The sequence below is a fragment of the Cervus canadensis genome, chromosome 9, assembly GCF_019320065.1.
Source record: "Cervus canadensis isolate Bull #8, Minnesota chromosome 9, ASM1932006v1, whole genome shotgun sequence".
NCBI classification, from domain to species: Eukaryota; Metazoa; Chordata; class Mammalia; order Artiodactyla; family Cervidae; genus Cervus; species Cervus canadensis.
In genome coordinates, this window is record NC_057394.1 from 51,771,986 (window position 1) to 51,792,003 (window position 20,018).

A 20,018-nucleotide genomic window follows, 5' to 3' on the forward strand; every position below is an offset into this window, starting at 1 on the left:
ATAACCTGAGATACGCAGACGACACCAGCCTTATGGCAGAAAGTGAAGAGGAACTGAAAAGCCTCTTGATGAAAGTGAAAGAGGAGAGTAAAAAGCTGGCTTAAAGCTCAGCGTTCAAAAAACTAAGATCATGGCATCCCGTCCCATCGCTTTTTGGCCAGGAGCTGGGGAAACAATGGAAACAGTGACAGACTTTATTTTTTTGGGCTCCAAAATCACTGCAGATGGTGACTGCAACCATTAAATTAAAGGACACTTTCTCCTTGGAAGAAAAGCTGTGACAAACCTAGGCAGTCTGTTTAAAAGCAGAGACATTACTTTGCCAACAAAGGTCTGTCTAGTCAAAGCTATGGTTTTTCCAGTGGTCATGTATGGATGTGCGAATTGGACCATAAAGAAAGCTGAGTGCTGAAGAATTGATGGTTTTGAACTCTGGTGTTGAAGAAGACTCTTTAGATGCTTTGGACTGCAAGGAGATCCAACCAATGCATCCTAAAGGAAATCAGTCCTGAATATTCATTCGAAGGACTGATGCTGAAGTTGAGTCTCCAGTACTTTGGCCACCTGATGCAAAAAGCTGACTCATTGGAAAAGACCCTGATGCTGGGAAAGATTGAAGGCAGGAGGAGAAGGGGACGACAGAGGATGAGATGGTTGGATAGCATTACCGATATGCTGGACATGAGTTTTAGTAAGCTCTGGGAGTTGGTGATGGACAGGGAGGCCTGGAGTGCTGCAGTCCATGGGGTCGCAAGAGTTGGACATGACTGAGTGACTGAACTCAACTGAGCTATGTAGACCTTTTAAGTTTACCATATTATATATTCATGTATAGAACTGGTGTGATTACACTTAAAGAAGTCAGCCTTTTGGTTCAGATAGCTTTTATCCTGGTCACATGCACCTTCTCTGTTGGGATGTTGATGTACTGGGAAAAATCATTAGATATCCTGCTTTATAAATAAGTTCCAAGACTGTATATATCTGGACCCCTCAGTTTAGGGTTAGGGTTTTGAGGTCAGCAGAAAGCAACCCCTGCCTTTTAAAAGGGATTACTGTTGGATACACAAAAGTTGGAGGAGCATTGTCGTTTTCTTGTGTGTGTGTGCACTGGGTTTCGATATATGTGCTAAACATTCCAATTATTATTTTCTAGTCCATAAAGTCCAGTTTGTTTCTCCCTAATTTTTGTTTCCCACAGATATACTCCCATATGAATTATGTGTGATTACAATCAAAGAAAAAGAATTCCTTTTGGTTTCTTCATGTTTTAAGTGATTGCTGAATTCTCCCTGTGATGAGCCTCAGCTTTTGTTTGTTTTTGATAGTGATGTTTTGCTCTCCTCGTCACTACTGGGGAGACAGCAGGGAGACAGTCCTGGCTGGGAATGCAGGCTCTGTCTTTCGAGTGACTTGGGTGATGTGACTTTGGCAGGTTAGTTAACTTACTGAGCCCCACCAGCTCCCTGTTAATAACAGCTTGTGTTTCTTAGGGCTTTTACAGTTTGAAGATCAGATGACGTAATGTTCATTTACCGTCAAAATAAGTCAGTTCTCTACAGAGAATACAAGTAATTTTCAACTTTTCCGTTTCATTATAGTAAGATCGATAGTTTAAGTACTTTATCTCTTTTATTTTATGCTTCCTTATATAATACTTTGAAATAAATAGCTACCTATTTTCAATCAATAGTTCTGTCTTTAAATTATGTCTACAATTTTGTAAAAGTTATGTTTCATCTAGTTAAAGATTTATCTTTTATGTTTGCAGACTTTAGGTTGAATTTTGTTTCGTGTGATTGAAAGATAATGTGTAGTAAGCAAATATAAAATCAGTTGTAACTCAGTTTGTCTTGCTGCTTTTGTCGATTAAATACAACTTATCTTTCCAGTGAATACTAAGACTAAAGTAGTGATTTGCTAAACAAAAATGAAATCATCCAATGAGAGGATATTTTTAGTGTAAAATTTTAGGATATAGGACAGCTAGAACAAATCTTATTTTGCCAAATCATTTAAATTACCCCAAATTGATTTTTGTCATCTCTAAGTATCATTTCATGGGTTTGGGTGGACTCTGGGAGTTGGTGATGGACAGGGAGGCCTGGTGTGCTGCGGTTCATGGGGTCGCAAAGAGTCAGACATGACTAAGTGACTGAACTGAACTGAACTGAAGTATCATTTCTGACGATTACTGTATAGACCAAGTAGGTGACCAGCAGGAACTCCAAGGGCACTAAGCATTTTCTATGTGTTCCTGAAATCTTGAAGATGAGCTTATTGTAGTTTATCAGAGAGAAGAAAATCATGTTAAGTTCCTGAGATTGGTTGTTGAGCCAGCTTATGTATTTCTAATAGGAAGTGTCTTCTATCCTGATTTTGGTGGGGATACAATTTGAAAATTACCTTCACTGGAACTGTTGTTATTCCGAGATCATACTTAGAAGTATAAAGCTCCAAACCTAGAACAAAGTAAATATTCTGTTGGATCTTCTTTTATTCTTATCCTTTAGTATCTGTTTATTTAAAGAATTAGATCAATTCCAGGTGCTAAATATTTGGGTTTGCAACTTGAAAATGAATACTGATAGGTTCTTCTAATCTTTTTTCTCGATTACACCTAGATTAATTGGATTAATTTTTCTCTTTACCTAAAAGATTTTTTTTATTGTGCATTGCTTAGCGGGGTAATAAATACATTTGACTGACAGATTCTGTATGAATAAATTACTGGTGATTTGTATTAATGTATCTCTTACATTTTAAATATTTTGTTTACTGAAATATCTTACAAAGTAAAGACTAGAGAATTTTTTTATATAATGTAAGCACATTTATTTCAGAGTATATTCTAATATCAAATAGCAAAGTACAACAATGCAAAACTGATTGCTTTTGCACCAGCCTAATATTTTGTATTGGAGTATAGCCGATTAACAGCGTGGTCGTAGTTTCAAGTAAGAGCAGAGGAACTCAGCCATACCTAGACATGAGTCCATTCTCCCACCAGCCCCCCCATCCCGGCTGGCAGTAACACTGAACAGAGCTCCGTGTGCTAGACAGGAGGTGCTTGTTGTTTACCCGTCACGAATGTAGCACTGTGCCCGTGATCCTCCCAGACCTCTTAACTCTCCCTCTCCCCTGACAGCCATAAGTTCCTTCTCTACGTCTGTGTGTCTCTTTTGTAAGTAAGTTCATTTATATCATTTCTGATTCCACATATAAGGGATGTCATATGACATTTCTCCTTCTCCGTCTCACTTACTTTGTGCCACTGTCTAGGTCCATCCATGTTTCTGCAAGTGGCATTATTTCATTCTTTTTAAGGGCTTAGTAATAGTCCTTTTTGTATATGTACTGCATCTTCTTTATCTAGAAAGACTAGATTATTTTAATACAGTAAATAGAATGACAATTGATAATGGAGAAAAAAGAACTCAACTAAATAGCTAATACATCATAATAAGTATATTAACTCATGTAATTGAAAAGATATCACATAACTGCTGCTGCTGCTAAGTCGCTTCAGTCGTGTCCGACCCTGTGTGACCCCATAGACGACAGTCCACCAGGCTCCCCTGTCCCTGGGATTCTCCAGGCAAGAATATTGGAATGGGTTGCCATTTCCTTCACATAACTAGTATACCACAAATGAAAGTGAATAAAATGGCATATTCTTTGTACATTAAATATACTGGTCTTCCATGTTCTGAGCAAAGAGAGAGAAGGAAGGAAAAAAGCACTTGACGTAAGGCTACTTTTTATGTTGTTTAAACATTACCAGATTTACATGAAAGTTGCTGGGTTCTGACTGGATGATTTCCTTGAAGAACTGATTAGCAATAGTTTGGGGGAAAAAAAAAGATTGTCCTGTCAACAGGCCTGTCTCTAAGCACTCTTCCTCATGGTTGCTGTCTTGTGTTTAGTCGTGCCTTTATTTAGCCGTATAACTGTGATATGAAAAGAATATACTTATAGTATATCACTTCCAAATACAAGGAAAGAAAACATGTTTAATGGACAAACAAGTTCTACTTTGGGAGAATCTTAATTATGAATATTTCATACTTTATTTATTTATTAAATACGTTGTTGAATTGTTTGAAAATTCTCATTTATTTGAAAATTTTAGAAAGTGCTTGAAGGAATTGCAAACAAACTCATAGCATGAATTTGAAAGGCCAGTAACATTAAGTCCCTAATGAGTTAATATGTAATTTGGTGTTTCATTTGAGACTGACTTTACAATAAAGAGCAACTTGAAGCTAAAACTGTTTAATCATAAGCACCTTTGCATCCTTTGGGACATTCTCAAAGGATAGTTTTTTGTTTTCATAAGTTTCACAGGTCATGGAGAGTTCAACTAATAACACCTTGCCGTGAATGTTAAGATGATGAAATTTTGGTGCCAGGATATCATGCTTCCCAGTTCTCGTTGATAGCATTTTTAAATTGGATTTGGTAATACCAGAGGACATAACTTGATTAATTTTTACTGTCATTCTAGATGCCTTTCTAAAGCATCTATCTACCTTGTAATTATTGCAAATAGAGGTTTCTAAGAATAAACTTGTTTTTCATGAAGTAGTTATAATCTATTTAGTTAAAAAATAATTTTGATGGAAAGCTAATTCCAAGATCACATACCTTTTATATCCTCAGAGGCTTTTTTAACTGGTATTAATTATCTAATTTTTTTCTTTCATGTTCCATATAAGTAGGAGTACAGGAATGCATTTTTAAGGTAGTCGTGAAGAATTTCTAGGAAGCAGTCATGCCGTATAGCTGAGCATTGCCTCCTCTTAAGGTTAAGTAAAGTCATAACAAGCATTTAGTGGGAATGTGCTGAACTCTTCTATGATTCTTTACTTTGGGAAAATTAGCCTGTGTCTTCATAGTCCTAATGCCCATCTCTCTGAAAAGCATGCAGATTTAAATTCAGTTTGTCTTATCTTATTTTAGGGACTTGAGACAAAATTGAACACTTAGGCAAGAAGAAAAGATTTTTGAGTTAAGTAAAAACTGTACTAAGAAATCCCTGGCTTACTTAGCTTAAATATCCATTAATGCTAAAAAGAATATAACTCTGAACAAGAAGATATTTACCACTTTTTTTTATTTAGTAAAATTGCCATGAATTTTCTGTTATAAAAATATACAAGAAATTATCTTGTGTTGAACATTGTTGAGGTGGGCAGATTAAACTATTTAAATAGGCAGCAATCAAACAGAGAAGTAAAATCAGAAAGTCAGGCTCTGTGCAAGTCTACTTGTGTACTCAAATTTTATATTTTAGTACAATTTTACCTTATAAGTAAGACATATGTTTGTCAAGTAAAGGCCTATTTGGAATATACACTATTTCTTAGACTTTTCTGGGACAGGGTGATAGGCACATTGATTTTTTAAAATTTACACAGGAAACTCAAACCGGAGCTCTGTGACAACCTAGAGGGGTGGACTGAAGTGAGAGGTGCGAGGGAGGTTCAAAACGGAGGGCACGTGTGTGTACCTGTGGCTGATTATGTTGATACAAGGTAGAAACCAACACAATATTGTAAAGCAATTACTCTCCACCTAAAAGTAAATTTTAAAAATTTTACTTTTGGGGAAAAATAAAGCAATTATTAATGTATCATCAGGCAATGTTTTAAGTTAATTTATCGAAAATACCAAATTTCAAGTGAGGAATTTTTTGGGAAAGCACAGAAAGCTAAACACTTCCAAGGGAAAAAAAAATCTCATAAAGTATATTAGAGTATTAAAAGCAATGTGAGTGTCTGTGTGTGTGTGCTGGGCACTTCTGTAAGCCACTTACATGTATTAATTCATTTAATTATTACAGTATGCCCATAAAATATATGTGTAAGTGAAATTCATATATATAAGAATTAAATCTTTAGTGGCAAATAGCTAGACTTGAGGTCAGGAATACATCTAACTTCCATGTTTATTTCACCTCTTTATTTTCCCTGCCAAGTAATCCAACTGTGTTGTATGCATGCTTTAATGGTACTTCCTGTCAACTCCATGTCCAATTGTATTCCAACATCTCTGGATGGAAGGAATTTATAATTCTCATAAGATCTGTGAAAACTGGCATTAGCCCATTTTCTTGATAGAAACGTATAAACGATATAAGCTGGAAAGTGGCTCTTCCTTGATTTGTTGCTGGATAAGTAATTGTGTATTTGAGGTATTTGGTTAATGATATAGTAATAATGAATATAATTCTATAAGTTTGTAATAATATAATATTACTAGTAATAGGAATAGACACTAACATTTATATAAGGGCTACTGTGTGTCAGGCACTTCTGTGAGCCATTTCATGTATTAATTTATGTAATTCTTACAACATCCCCATAAAGTAAATATTATTTTGCCTGTTTTACTGAAGAGGAAACTGAGATCCAAGTCATGCAGCTATTTAGTGCCAGGTGGAGTTTCAAACAAAAACAGTATGACTTAAGATTTCTTCCTTCTAGCCAGTATGCTGTCTATAGTATACAGTAATAAGCTCAGATTTTTAAAAATAATTTCTGAAAGCAGTGAAATGTCACACTTATTGTATTTTTAAAGACATTGTTTCCATTCAACAAACGTTTTTGGGTGCCTGCCTAGGACTCATTTTATATGGGTATGCAGTGTTAAGTTGTTTACTTTTAGATTCTAAAACATAATGAATAAGGTACCCAGAGGAGTGTGTCAGAACTGCCACATTAAAGTATTTAAGAAGTCAAGATCTATATGTTGGTCAGCCTTCTGTAAGAATTCATTTTTAAGGACTTTGCTTTTCACAATATGGTAATAGGGATTCTTAAAGGTTCATCTCACCACAGTTCAACAAAGCACTCTAAACCATGGGTGTATCATGTGAAAGTAAGGGAAATCTCTGAGAGTAAAAAGAATTAAGGAGAAAAGAGAAGTGCTGAAACTTACACGTTGAGCATAGATACACAAAGGGGAAAGTCAAGATTAAGACCAGGCTAAATGCAGGGTAAGTACACCAGATAAGAACTATACACAAAGACCAGGACAAAAAGAAATTAAACTTATACAGGTTACACATGATACCTGGTTATTTATAGAAGCAAATTAAAAGTTCTGTGCTGGAGGCAGTTACGATTTAGATCCTCAAGATTCTCACAAATTAAGTTAAATCAAATAAGAGCACTTAATCACAGTCAACGAACACACAAAGAAACAAGGGGTTGTGTGGCGAAATGGTCCTGAAAGAACCCTGGGACTCTACATATTGAGCTACAATTTGTGAGAGGTTTAAGGAAGTAGTGGATGAAATTAAAGAGAGAAACTGAAGATTACCAAAGAGAGTTTAAGAAAAAGAAGTATGATGGTTGAAATTAAACATGCATTAACCAGCAAACACATTTCACATACTATCATGTTTATGCTCAAAATCCTTCAACCCAGGCTTCAACAGTACATGAACTGAGAAGTTCCACATGTACAAGCTGGATTTAGAAAAGGCAGAGGAACCAAAGATCAAATTGCAAACATCGTGTGGATCATAGAAAAAGCAAGAGAGTTCCAGAGATACATCTACTTCTGTTTCATTGACTATGCTAAAGCCTTTGACTGTGTGGATCACCACAAACTGTGGAAAATTCTTAAAGAGATGGGCATACCAGACCACCTTGGCTGCCTCCTGAGAACTCTGAAACAACAGTTAGAACCAGACATGGTGTTCCACACTGGGAAAGGAGTACGTCAAGGCTGTATGTTGTCACCCTGCTTATTTAACTTGTATGCAGAGTACATCATGAGAAATGCCGGGCTGGATGAAGCGCAGTCTGGAATCAAGATTGCTCAGAGAAATATCAATAACCTCAGATATGCAGATGACACCACCCTAATGGCAGAAAGCAAAGAGGAACTGAAGAGCCTCTTGATGAAGGTGAAATAGGAGAGTGCAAAAGCTGGCTTAAAACCCAACATTCACAAAACTTAAGATCATGGCATCCCGTCCCATTACTTCACGGCAAATAGATGGGGAAACAATGAAAACTGTAGCAAACGTTCTTTTCTTGGGCTCCAAAATCACTGTGGACGATGACTACAGTCACTGTCCACCTGAATATTCATTGGAAGTCAACCTGAATATTCATTAGTGATTAACCCTGAAAATTCATTGGAAGTACTGATGCTGAAGCTGAAGCTCCAGTAGTTTGGCCACCTGATGCCGAGAGCTGACTCACTGGAAAAGACCCTGATGCCGGGAAAGACTGAGGGCAAGAGGAGAAAGAGTTGACAGAGGATGAGATGGTTGGATGGCATCACTGACTCAACGGACATGAGTTTGAGCAATGTCCAAGAAATAGTGAAGGACAGAGAAGCCTGGTAGGCTTCAGTCCATGGGGTCGCAAAGAGTCCGATACAACTGAGTGACTGAACAATGCCAACAAAACAGCAAACTATACTCTGCTGAAGAAAGAAATGCTGAATTAGACACTAGCTCTAAGGAAATTATCCAGAATGCAATCCAGAGAGAGACTAAGATTAGCAGTATATGAGACAGTTAAGAAACGTGGAAGACAGGGTGTTGAAGGCTTTCACCCTGTACAGTGAAACATCTCCAATAGATAGACTCAAAGGAATGAATGAAAGGCAACATTCAAAATGATGGCTGTAAGTTTTCAAGATCAAGTATCTGCACAATAGGAAGCACAATCTATACCAAGCCAGACGAATAAAACGAAATTCACTTGAAGAAAATATTGTAGTGAAAGTTTAGAACACTGAAAGACAAGATCTTCAATGCAGACAGAAAGAAAAGACATGATCGTTGTGCCTCAACAATTAAATGCAGATAACTTTCTGTTAGCAAAAATGGGAATGAATAGACACAGATATTCTCAAGTGTTGAGAAAAAGTTCTTTTAAAATGGGATATTCCACATAAGCTGTTTATAGAACAAGGAAAAAATTAAACTAATTACAGGTTAGCTAATAATAAAGGCGTTTCCTGCAAATATCCCTTTGTTAAAAGACCTTCTAGAGCAGAGATTGGTAGAGTTTCTGATGATCAGATGGTAAATACACGCAGGTCATAGAGTCTCTGTTGCAACTCCACAGCTCTGCTATAGCTTGCAAAAACAGCCATGGGCAGTAGATAAATGAACGCATGTGGCTATGTTCCAGTAAGCCTGTATTCATAAAAATATGTAACTGATCCAAGAATTGTAGTTTGCTCACCCCTGCTCTGAAGGATACATTTCTAGAAGCACAGTTTACTTTTTAAGGAGAAAATTGAGAGACAAGAGGGCATACCTACCATGAAACTAAATGTATAGCAATAAAGTATACAGTGAAACAATGTGTAGTTCCTTTTGCAGAGAATGGGATAGAGCTTAACTACTGGACAAATTGTTTAGTAAATTGAAAGAGATATTTTTTGGAGTTCAGGTATTTATATTCTCTGTATTGTTCAAAGAGGAAGAAGGGAGGTCAAAATATCAATTAACTTGAAACTTTGTTAATTTGTGTAATAAAATTACAAGTATAACCAGTAAAAAAACAGTGTAAGTTCCAAACTGGAAGAGGAAGAATAGATCAAGAAAGATATATGAAGTAAAACAAACACTCCAAAATGTCTAAAAGGAGCATAGATAAAGCAGGACAAATAGAAGAAATAGTGTAAGATATGAAAAACATAAAATAGACTTAAGGGAATACTACTTCATGACGATAAAAGGCTTAATTCACCAGAATGATACAGTTCAAAAACTTGCATGGGCATTATAACATAGTACCAAGGCAGACATGTAAAATATGATAAGACTATAGGAATAACTTCACAGATACAACATTGTTTTGGACAACAACAAAGTTCTCTAACTTACAGATGCTGCTGCTGCTGGGTCACTTCAGTCGTGTCTGACTCTGTGCGACCCCATAGACTTACAGATGACATATACTAGAGATCTGAAATGTGTGCATGCTGAGTCGTTTTAGTTCGGTCTCACTCTCTCTGACCCTATGGACTACAGCCAACCAGGCTCCTCTGTCCATGGGATTCTCCAGCAAGAATACTGAAGTGGGTTGCCATTTCCTTCTCCAAGAGATTTGAAATAAATTTTAATAAATTTCTAAATTTCAGCTTTATTCATTGACCACAATAACATGAAATGTGAAATAAAATTTAAAAGGGTGATGTTTTAAAATCACTTAGAAAAAAAATCTAAAACCATATGAAGTAGCTCATTATGTATCAAGGAAGAAATCATAGAAAAAAATAGACCAGAACAGTATTTAAAATAAATCAGAATTTGTGGGGCACAGAAATAGTGGTATAAAGAAATTTATATCCTAGTCTTTGTATTAAATGGAGAGAGTAACATGGAAGCTTACATTACCATATGTAAAATAGATAGCCAATGGGAATTTATTGTGTGTCTCAGGAAACTCAAACAGGGGCTCCGTATCAACCTAGAAGGGTGGTATGAAGAGGGAGGTTCAAAAGGAAGGGAATATGTGTATACCTGTGGCTGATTCTTGTTGAGGTTTGACAGAAAACAACATTATTATGTGAAGAAATTATCCTGCAATTAAAAAATAAGTAAATTAAAAAAATAAAATATCAGAAAGGCAAAGTTAATAAACTAAGCATCTGACTTGAGAAATTTATAAACAATTATACAGTCCAGAAAAAAAACAGAAGGAAATGAAGGGAGAAAGATGACTTTAGAGAATTTTTAAAAACCAAAATGTGGTTATTTTGGAAAGAAGTTAAACTTCTGAAGAGATTGATTAAAGAAAAAAAAAGAGTATTGAGAATATAAGAAGGAATATAACTCTAAATATAAAAGATACTAAAAAGAGAAAGCATAGTATAAGAAATTTGCAGGCCAGAATTGGAAAGACTGATGAGATAGATAAGTTCATAAGGAGAAGATTTTGTTTGAAACTGACTTTAAAGGAAATAGAAGCCTTGAATAGGTCTATAAATAATTTAATGACTTCAAATCTGCCAAAAAATTAAATACTTGTCCTAGAAAATTTTATAGTAAGGCTTCTCAATTTTTAAATGATTATTCTAAACTAATAGAGTGTAAAAAAAATTATGACCAAATGTTCAAAAGGATGAATTCTCCATATCCAAGTTGAGTTTATCTCAGAAATGGAAGTGTGTGTTGTGTTAAAATATTCACATCACTACATTAATAGTTTCAATACATTGAGAAAACACTTGATAAAATCCAACTCTTTTTCACTTTTTAAAACAAAGAAAATAAACTAGTTGAAACCTCTATCCCTCAATGTGAAATAAAGGACCCTCTTCACCTAATAATGGAAATGTAACTCTTAGCTAATACAGTACAGTATTCAAGAATGAAAAATATAAAAACTGAAAAAGAAGAAGCTAATTACTTCTTATGTCATCTATGAATAATTCAAAAAGGAACTACAGGAAAATTGTTAAAAAACAGTTTATCAATGAAATATATAGAATGAACTACATTTTATACATTAGTTACAAAATATTAGAAATCATATTTTTTTAGAAAAACATCACTTATAATGGAATAATAATGGCAACAAAGAGAAGACACAGATAACAAAAGATGCCCAAGACCTGAATGGTGTAAATTCTAAGTTTTTTTCAGTAGACTTTAAAAACACAGTAGCTCAGTTGGTAAGGAATCCGCCTGCAATGAAGGAGACCACGGTTTGATTGCTGTACCGGAAAGATCTGTTGGGGAAGGGATCGGCTACCCACTCCAGTATTCTTGGGCTTCCCTTGTAGCTCAGCTGGTAAAGAATCCACCTGCAATGTGGGAGACCTGGGTTCGATCCCTGGGTTGGGAAGGTCCCCTGAAGAAGGGAAAGGCTACCCACTCCAGTATTCTGGCCTGTAGAATTCCATGGGCTGTATAGTCCATGGGGTCACAAAGAGTCAGACACGACTGAGTGACTTTCACCTTCACAGTCTTAAAAGGCAACACTGAATGGAGAGCCATATCATGTTCGTAAGTGGAGAGATTAAGTACTAATATAAAGATATCAATTCTGTGTTAATGCACAGAATCAGTAGTTCTGTTCAGAATCGTAAGAAGCATTTTCAACAACTTTAATAAGTCTGTTTTGAACTGTAGATGACAGTGCAAGAGCCTGAGAATAGTGAAGTCATTTCTAAAGAAGAAGAAAAAAATCTTTTGTTATCTGTATCTTCTCTTTGTTAATCATTTATTATTCCATTATAAATGATGTCTTTCTAAAAAATTACAATTTCCAATATTTTGTAACTAGTATATAAAATGTAGTTCATTCTATAGATTCCATTGATAAAGTCTCTTATTTTTAATAATTTTCCTGTAGGTTCCTTTTTGAATTATTCATAGATAACATAAGAAGCAATTAGCTTCTTCTTTTCTAGCTTTTCCATTTTCATTCTTGAGTATTGTATTAGCTAAGAGTTAAATTTCCACTATTAGGTGAAGGGGGCTCACCTTAGTACACTAGAATAATTAAGACAGAATGGGTGGCACTACCGGTAAACAACCCACCTGCCTTTGTAGGAGACATAAGAGACGTGGGTTTGATTCTGTGTCAGCAAGATCCTGTGGAGGAGGGCGTGGAAACCCACTCCAGTATTTATGCCCGGAGAATCCCATGCTCAGGAGAGCCTGGCAGGCTACAGTCCTCAGGGTCAGAAAGAGTTGGACATGCTGAAGCAACTTTGCACACACACATGCATAGTATTGGTGCAGACATGGATACAGTGATCAAGTGGACTGAAACAGCTCCAAAACAGCAACACTTAAAATCCAGATGAGTGGCTTTGTAAGTCAGTGATGGAAAGGATAGGCTATTTGTGAAATCATTATGGGTCAACTCATTTTTCATGTGAAACAATTAAATTAGAATCATACCTCATTTTACTCATAAATGTGTTCACAAATGTTGATCCCATAACATAGGTGCTGAAATATGATGCTGAAATATGAACAACATCACTTTCAGGAGAAAACATGGAAGAATGTTGTCTTTCATGTACGGAAGGATTTCTTAAATAATGTATTAAAGGTATCAACAATAAAGGTTGATAAAGAGGTTTGTGGCTATAAACCAAAAGTGGTTTTTGGCTACTATATAAATTTGAGAACTTCTGTTTACAAAAAGGCAACATAAATAATGTATAATGATATATAAAATTCAGTATAAAATCCAGTATATTACATGCTGGATATTTATGCTTTAAAAAGCATAAAGTTAAAAAATATAGTATCCAGAATATTTAAAACCTGCAAATCATTAAGAAAATGATAATGTAATGAAACAGTGGATAAGAGATATGAAGAGGCTTTTCATTAGAATAGGAAATGCGAATGTTTTGTAAATGGGTGAGAAAATGCTTGAATTAGTAACCATAGATGTACAGGTTAAAAACATGATGTAATAGTATTATATACCTGCTGTATAGGTAAAAGACTGATAGTATTAGTGAGTGTGTTAGCTATGGTTATAGATTGATGGTGGGGGTGTACACTGGCTCAGTCACTTTGAAAGCATTTTGACCTCCTTTAGTAGAAAGACTGAAGATGAACCTCTTCTTTTGTTCATCAGTTGTGCTCCTATCCTAGAAAGCAGTGAATTTCAAACTGTTTTGTCCTCACCCACAATGGAACCTAAAACTCTTATCTTTATGTTTTTTTAGAACAGAGACAAACAATACTTATCCTCAGTCCTTATGTTCTAAAATGTTACATTCTATAATGAAGGAGTGTGCTCTCACTTAAAGAGTATGTGTCAGCAGTTTCTAAACAAATCTAAGAACCAATGAGACCTGCCATTTACAAAAAAAAAAAAAAATAAATAAAGCTGTTACATATATACACAGGGAAATGTACAAGAATGTTTGTAACTGCATGATTCATCATAGCTCAAAATTGGAAACAACCCAAATCCCACTGATAGGAGAGTAAACAATAATACCCAATTTAATTTTAAAAACAGTGACAGGGAAGCACAATTTATACATAAACATATGGATGAATCTTAGAAATATAATGTTGAGTGAAGAAAACAAATCATAGTAGTTTACAATAAAGGATAAGGCAAATATCAAAAAACAAACAAAAAAATGATATATAGGCACATCTTATAGAGGATTACAGTGCCCGACTTCTAAATTTTACGTTCCTACACATACGCACATCTGTTTAATTTTACTGGCTTTGGGTTATTTTGGTTTCTCTGAGGGAATATATGTTGTATAATGCTGTAATGTATGTTTAAACTACTTGTGGCAAAGTTCTTGTTATTGCATTTAGTTATAAAGAGAGCATAACTTATAGGAAAACAGTTGTGATCTGGTGTATTTCATTTTCTTCCAGAATACACATACATGCACCCATACATGTGTGTACATGCATGTGTGCGTGTGTAGTCTCTTAGTCGTGTCCAGCTCTTTGTGACCCCACGGACTGTAGCCCGCCAGGCTCCTTTGTCCATGGGACTCTCCAGGCGAAAATAGCAGAGTGGGTTGCCACGCCCTCCTCCAGGGGATCTGTTTGTTGACACACATGTGTATATACATACATCCCTTAGTATCCCTGTATATTTTTATTGCTGTGTTTTTATAGGTACTCTAGAGTCTTTTATTGTTGTTAAAAGCACGTGAGCCTTAGGAACGGAGGTCGATTATCGGCTACGCCTTTGACATGAATAGTCCAGATGTGTCTGAAGGCTCACAGCCCTCTGTTGTTTGTTGCCCTAGACTGGTAAGCCCACAGACCTTTCAGCCAAAAGCACGCACCAGGTTGTATCTGCAAGTTCTGCAGGCATGCAGGATTTCTTTTGGTATTACATAGATGAAAGTTGGGGGCAGCGCACTTTATTTGCCAACTGACTATATAGTAAACCAGGTAAAGCGTAGGGCAATTTAAAGAAATGAATAGCTAATTATCTTCATGTGTGTGCATGTGTGTGCTCAGTCAGTCACGTCCGACTCTGTGACCCCATTGACTGCAGCCTGCCAGGCTCCTCTGTCCATGGGGTTTTTCAGTTAAGGACACTGGAGTGGGCTAACATTTCCTACTCCAGGGATCTTCCTGATCCAGGGATCAAACCCACCTTTCTTGCGTCTCCTGCATTGGCAGGAGGACTCTTTACCACTGTACCACCTGAGAAGCTCTTACCTTCGTATATGACTCACCCTCAACTTCCTTTCTGGCTTCAAATTTGGGAATTGAAGAAACGAGTAGGCAATTATATCTAGAATAATGTGGTTTTAGAACCAATCTTTCTGTTTTAGGCTACTTTTACTTCTCTAAATTTAGCATTAAAAAACCCCCCAAATTACCACTTGAACTAAGATAGTATTTTCAGACTAAATACCTATTTCTGTGCTGTCTGTTGGTATTTTTCCAGCTAAAATTCTTCTAATGTCAGAATAAGATACTTTTAAAGGAGATAGTATTTTAAATGGAAATCGATAGTGCATTTTCCATAGACCAATATAGCTTTAAGAACTCCTTCAGATCTTATTTCTCAAGGTAAACATTATTTCTATAGATCCTGAGAAGTAATTTTGAATTTTTATTACCCAAAGGAGTACTAAAAAGGTGTGGCAATTATATCTAGTAATAGGTTACCTATTTGATGTTCTCATTGAACTGCATCCAGTCATTAAAGTAGAAAATTCACATCTGGAAATTGTATACTTAAATAAGTTTCAAAAAAAAAAAAAAAGCTACATGATATTTTTACCTACTACCTGTTCCTCTTACTCATCTCCTTCAAACAAGAAAAAGCTTTGATGCCCGTGTATTTGCCTGTCCTTTTCTCTACCACTATTCAGTTTTCCTTTCCCATCTTCTGTATACTTATGTGGGTGCACATGCACACACACACACAGACATACACACTTGCCTTTAAGAGCACACTTATTTCCTACTTTTGGGTTGCCTTCTCCTTTCCTAGTCTATGTTGATTTTTACAGCAGCTGTCATCCTATATCTGGTTCTCAGCATATGCTACATCAATATGAAGGCACATAGCAGAGAAAACATAAACTGTAAGTAGCCTTCAGGTATTGCTTCTGCCTCTTCGTCCTTTCATTGTAGTGAACAAGAACAGAGTTATTCTGAGCCAGAATAGAGGATGCAGATTCCATTTTGAGGAAACAAGGAATTTGCATATTGAAATATGTATTTTTGGAGCTGGACTTTCATGGCTTACCAATAGTAGTTAATGTTAATATATATCATGAACTGTGAAGTTTCTGAGAATTTACCAAAGTTTCATGATTTCTATAATTTCATGAATGTTGGTAGAAGGCAAAAGACCGTGGGGTCAGAAACAAAGAATAGTTTATTATAGCAAAAATAGTAGCCAAAGTAAACAGGTTTGTGGATTTCTGAGCTCAGAATTCCCACAAGGCAATGTGAAAAGGGCTGGGTTTAATACCTCCACTCACAGTGCTTTGTATTATTGGAGGGAAATCCTGAATTTAGAAAACCCAATCTTCTTTCAAAATTAAGACTATTTGACCGTTGCCCCAGTTTATCATTCTGGACAGGAAACAAATCCATTTGTTTAAGAGGGAAACACTGCCTCTATATTCTAAGACTGTTCATATCTTTGAAAAGGTAGTTTGGAACAAAAATGCTTCATTAGGGCTGTATCTTACTTAGTTTTACTCTTACTTCAAAATCTTTTGTTGTTTCTTAGTTCCCTTGAAGGAGACTGTAGCTCCTCATCTTCTTCTCGAATATCCTAAACAATCGGGTCCCTGCATACCTCCTGATCTCATTTAACACCACCATACTGGCCACTTCTCTCTCCAGCCCACCAAAAGCCTTTGCATTTGGCTCTCCCTAGATCATTACCTAGGTAGCTCCTTGACTTTGAGCTTGAATTAAGTCCAAGAGGGAAGCCTTGTCTGACCAACTAAGATAAAATAACTCTCCAGGAATTCTATCACGTCCCTCCTTTTTTTGTAGTACTGTACTTGTTAAAGATTTTAATTGTTTATAATCTGTCTTTGCCTCCCAACCCAACCTATCACACAGAATGTAAACTTGTTTTAGATCTATTAATATGTATCCCAAGTCTTTAACGCAGTACCACTTACTGTTCGGGCTTCCCAGGTAACACAGTGGTCAAGAATCTGTGTGCAGTGCTGCAGACGCAGGGGACTCAGATTCGATCCCTGGGTCGGGAAGATCCCCTGGAGGAGGGCTGGGCAACCCACTCCAGGATTCTTGCCTGGAGAATCCCATGGACAGAGGAGCCTGGAGGGCTACCGTCCAGGGGGTCGGAAAGAGTTGGACACGACTAAGCAACCGAGCATGCTCGCGTGTGTGCATTTACAACTCAGCCTCTCAGTAAATGTTCTTTGCATGGATGAGTTAATACTATTCTATTCTTTTTGTTTCTCCTTTTTGCCCTTGCAATTTTCCTTTTAATTGTTTTGATCAGTGATACCGAACTTTATTATTTGATTTCTAATGAAGGACTTGCCCTGTATCTTGGGTTAAAAAAAAAGTATTATAGTCAAGATTAAAGCCTCACTAAAAATAACATGGCACATACTTGTTTAATTATACACTTTTCTACTTAATTCTATTAGTGATAAACTAGCAATTAGATAACCTCTTTGGCTTCATTGGTACTGAGAATAGTCTCCACAGGAGATTGTAATGTGATGACATGCTGTTTGTTGGCACTTTGAAAGATCCATGTTTACCTGCTGATTCCTACAAATGCCACAGGAATGGCATTTTTTGGTTTGCATAAAGCTTATAAAAGTACGAAAAGAACTAATCGCATGTCTATTGAGATCTTCTTATGTTTCACTTGTCATGATTGGTTTTGATCAGGTTAGAGGCCCTGACTTTGAAATGCCGTGTATTTCTTTAGTCATCCTGATACTTCCATCTGTGAAAGAAATTGTTAAATATAGATTGTCATATAAGGTAACCATTACAATATTTCTGCTCTGTATCATTTTTCATCAGTTATTTTTCCTTTCCTCAGTAAAGGCGGTATGGGAGAGTAATACATTTGCTAGGCACTCTTTGGGAAGTATATATAGGAAAACAGTTTTCATTTGTAAATTAAGTCCTTTTTTATTTTTAGTTTCTGTCTTCCTTCTCTTACTTGATTTCACTAAGATGCAGGTGCTTTAAACGTAACAGTTGTATTTTTAGATACATAACACATTTAACAAGGGTTAATGTGCTAATCTTTTAAAAGACTGTGTTACTAATATAAGAAGTAACCATTACCTAATAGATATTTAACTTTACAGGTGAATAATTTTACATTTTCTTTGTTTAATCATTGTGGTTAAAACTGATCATTTTCCAAAATTTGTTTATGACAGCAAGCAATGAAGGAGAATTTCAAAAAAAGAGAAGAAGAGGAAAAAGAAAAACGTGCCAGGATAGCCAAAGAATTGGCCGAGAAGGAAAGACTTGAACGCCAACAAAAGAAAAAGCGCTTATTAGAGATGAAGACTGGTAAGTACTATCAAATTTGCTATTTATATTGTGTACCAAGCTTAATTGGCAGTTTAATATACTTTTGTGAAAAAGGAAGACGTGTTCACTTATTTGTATAGTTAAACAGTAGAGCAATTCTTTCTTTTGTGGGCTTTCCCCACTTCAGATTATTAACAAGTAGTGTTTTCATTCTGACGCTGGTCATGGGTGGTTTTGCTGTAGTTCCATTACATGAGCATTTCTTTGGCTACTACTTAAATAACCAGTCTGCAATAATATATTTCAGTGACTAAATCAACAACTATAGGAAACTGTGAGAAATTCTACAGGACAAGTAACCTATTTTCTTTAACAAAATACTCTTAAAGAAGGGGGAAAAATGATGGAGGGGACACTTACTGATTAAGAGACGTATCAACCAGATGTTTTAAACGGAACTCACGTATACTACAGTCCAAACAAATGTAGAAAAAAGTAGTCTGAAAAATTTGAATGCTTTAGTTTTTTCTTGTAGAAATTATTACAGCATTGTTGTGACTATGTTTTAAAGTGTCTTTTAGAGACTCATAGTGAAGTTTTATAGATGAAAAGATGTAGTGTCTTGGATTTCAGTCAAAACAGCCTTGCGTGACTGGAATAGGGATATGTAACATGACACAAAATTGACTACAAATAATACTTAGTAAAGTTGAGTGATGGGTACTTGGAGGGTAGACTATGTTCACTGTACCATTTTCTCTACTTTGAAATTTTGAAATCCTCTATTTTGAAATTTTCTTTAATAAAAAGTTCTTAGAAAAAATTGAGAAGAAAAAGTACAAAAATTATTGTTTTGCAGAAACATATATGTGTATTTTCTAAATTTAAAAGGTATCACTAGCTTAGAAGCAAAAGAGGTAAAATATAGTTATATTTTTGCCCCCTCAAAATCCTGGCTCTTCCACTGCCACCAAGGACTGTAGAAGCCTAATTAAAATCTATCAGCCTCTACATGTAACTCCATGGCTGATTCATGTCAATGTATGACAAAACCCACTGAAATGTTGTGAAGTAATTAACCTCCAACTAATAAAAATAAATAAATAAATAAAATAAAATAAACTCTATCAGCCTCACTGCTAAATTACCATAGTTTACAACTTAGGGCTGCAAATTCACCTGAAGTTTCCCTGGGGGTAAAAAAACCAAGATGCCTTTTTTCCTTCTTCACTTCCATTTTTACAGACATATTTTATCTTCAATAAAACAAGCTGAGTACTTTAATGTATTGCACATGTTTTTTCCAGGAGTTAAAAAATCGTCCAAACACAATTTCTTTTTTATAAGAGTACACTTGAAATTCATAAAGTGTTCTCAGAAATATCTTCAAGTGTTAACACAATGTAGATGAGGACAATTTAGCATTGACTTTTAAAAGATGCTTCTGGAAACCTTTTAAAATAATATATTACTATCTAGTTTACCAGACATTCAGGTGTTTGAACATTATTAGTTAGTTCATTGAGTTTTAGTTAACAAGTCATCTACAGGGGTTGCTTGATGGCAGATT

The 20,018-nt window shown here is 35.7% G+C and overlaps 1 protein-coding gene across 6 annotated transcripts in view; it reads left to right on the top strand.

Annotated features, from left to right (window-relative positions):
* Positions 1-20,018, top strand: part of DIAPH3 (diaphanous related formin 3) — a 527,980-nt gene that overhangs the window by 339,181 nt on the left and 168,781 nt on the right. For all 6 annotated transcript variants that reach the window (XM_043478170.1, XM_043478172.1, XM_043478171.1 and 3 more), the window contains one exon: positions 18,352-18,487. In XM_043478170.1, the coding sequence (XP_043334105.1) occupies positions 18,352-18,487 (136 nt within the window). The remainder of the gene's footprint in view (positions 1-18,351; positions 18,488-20,018) is intronic.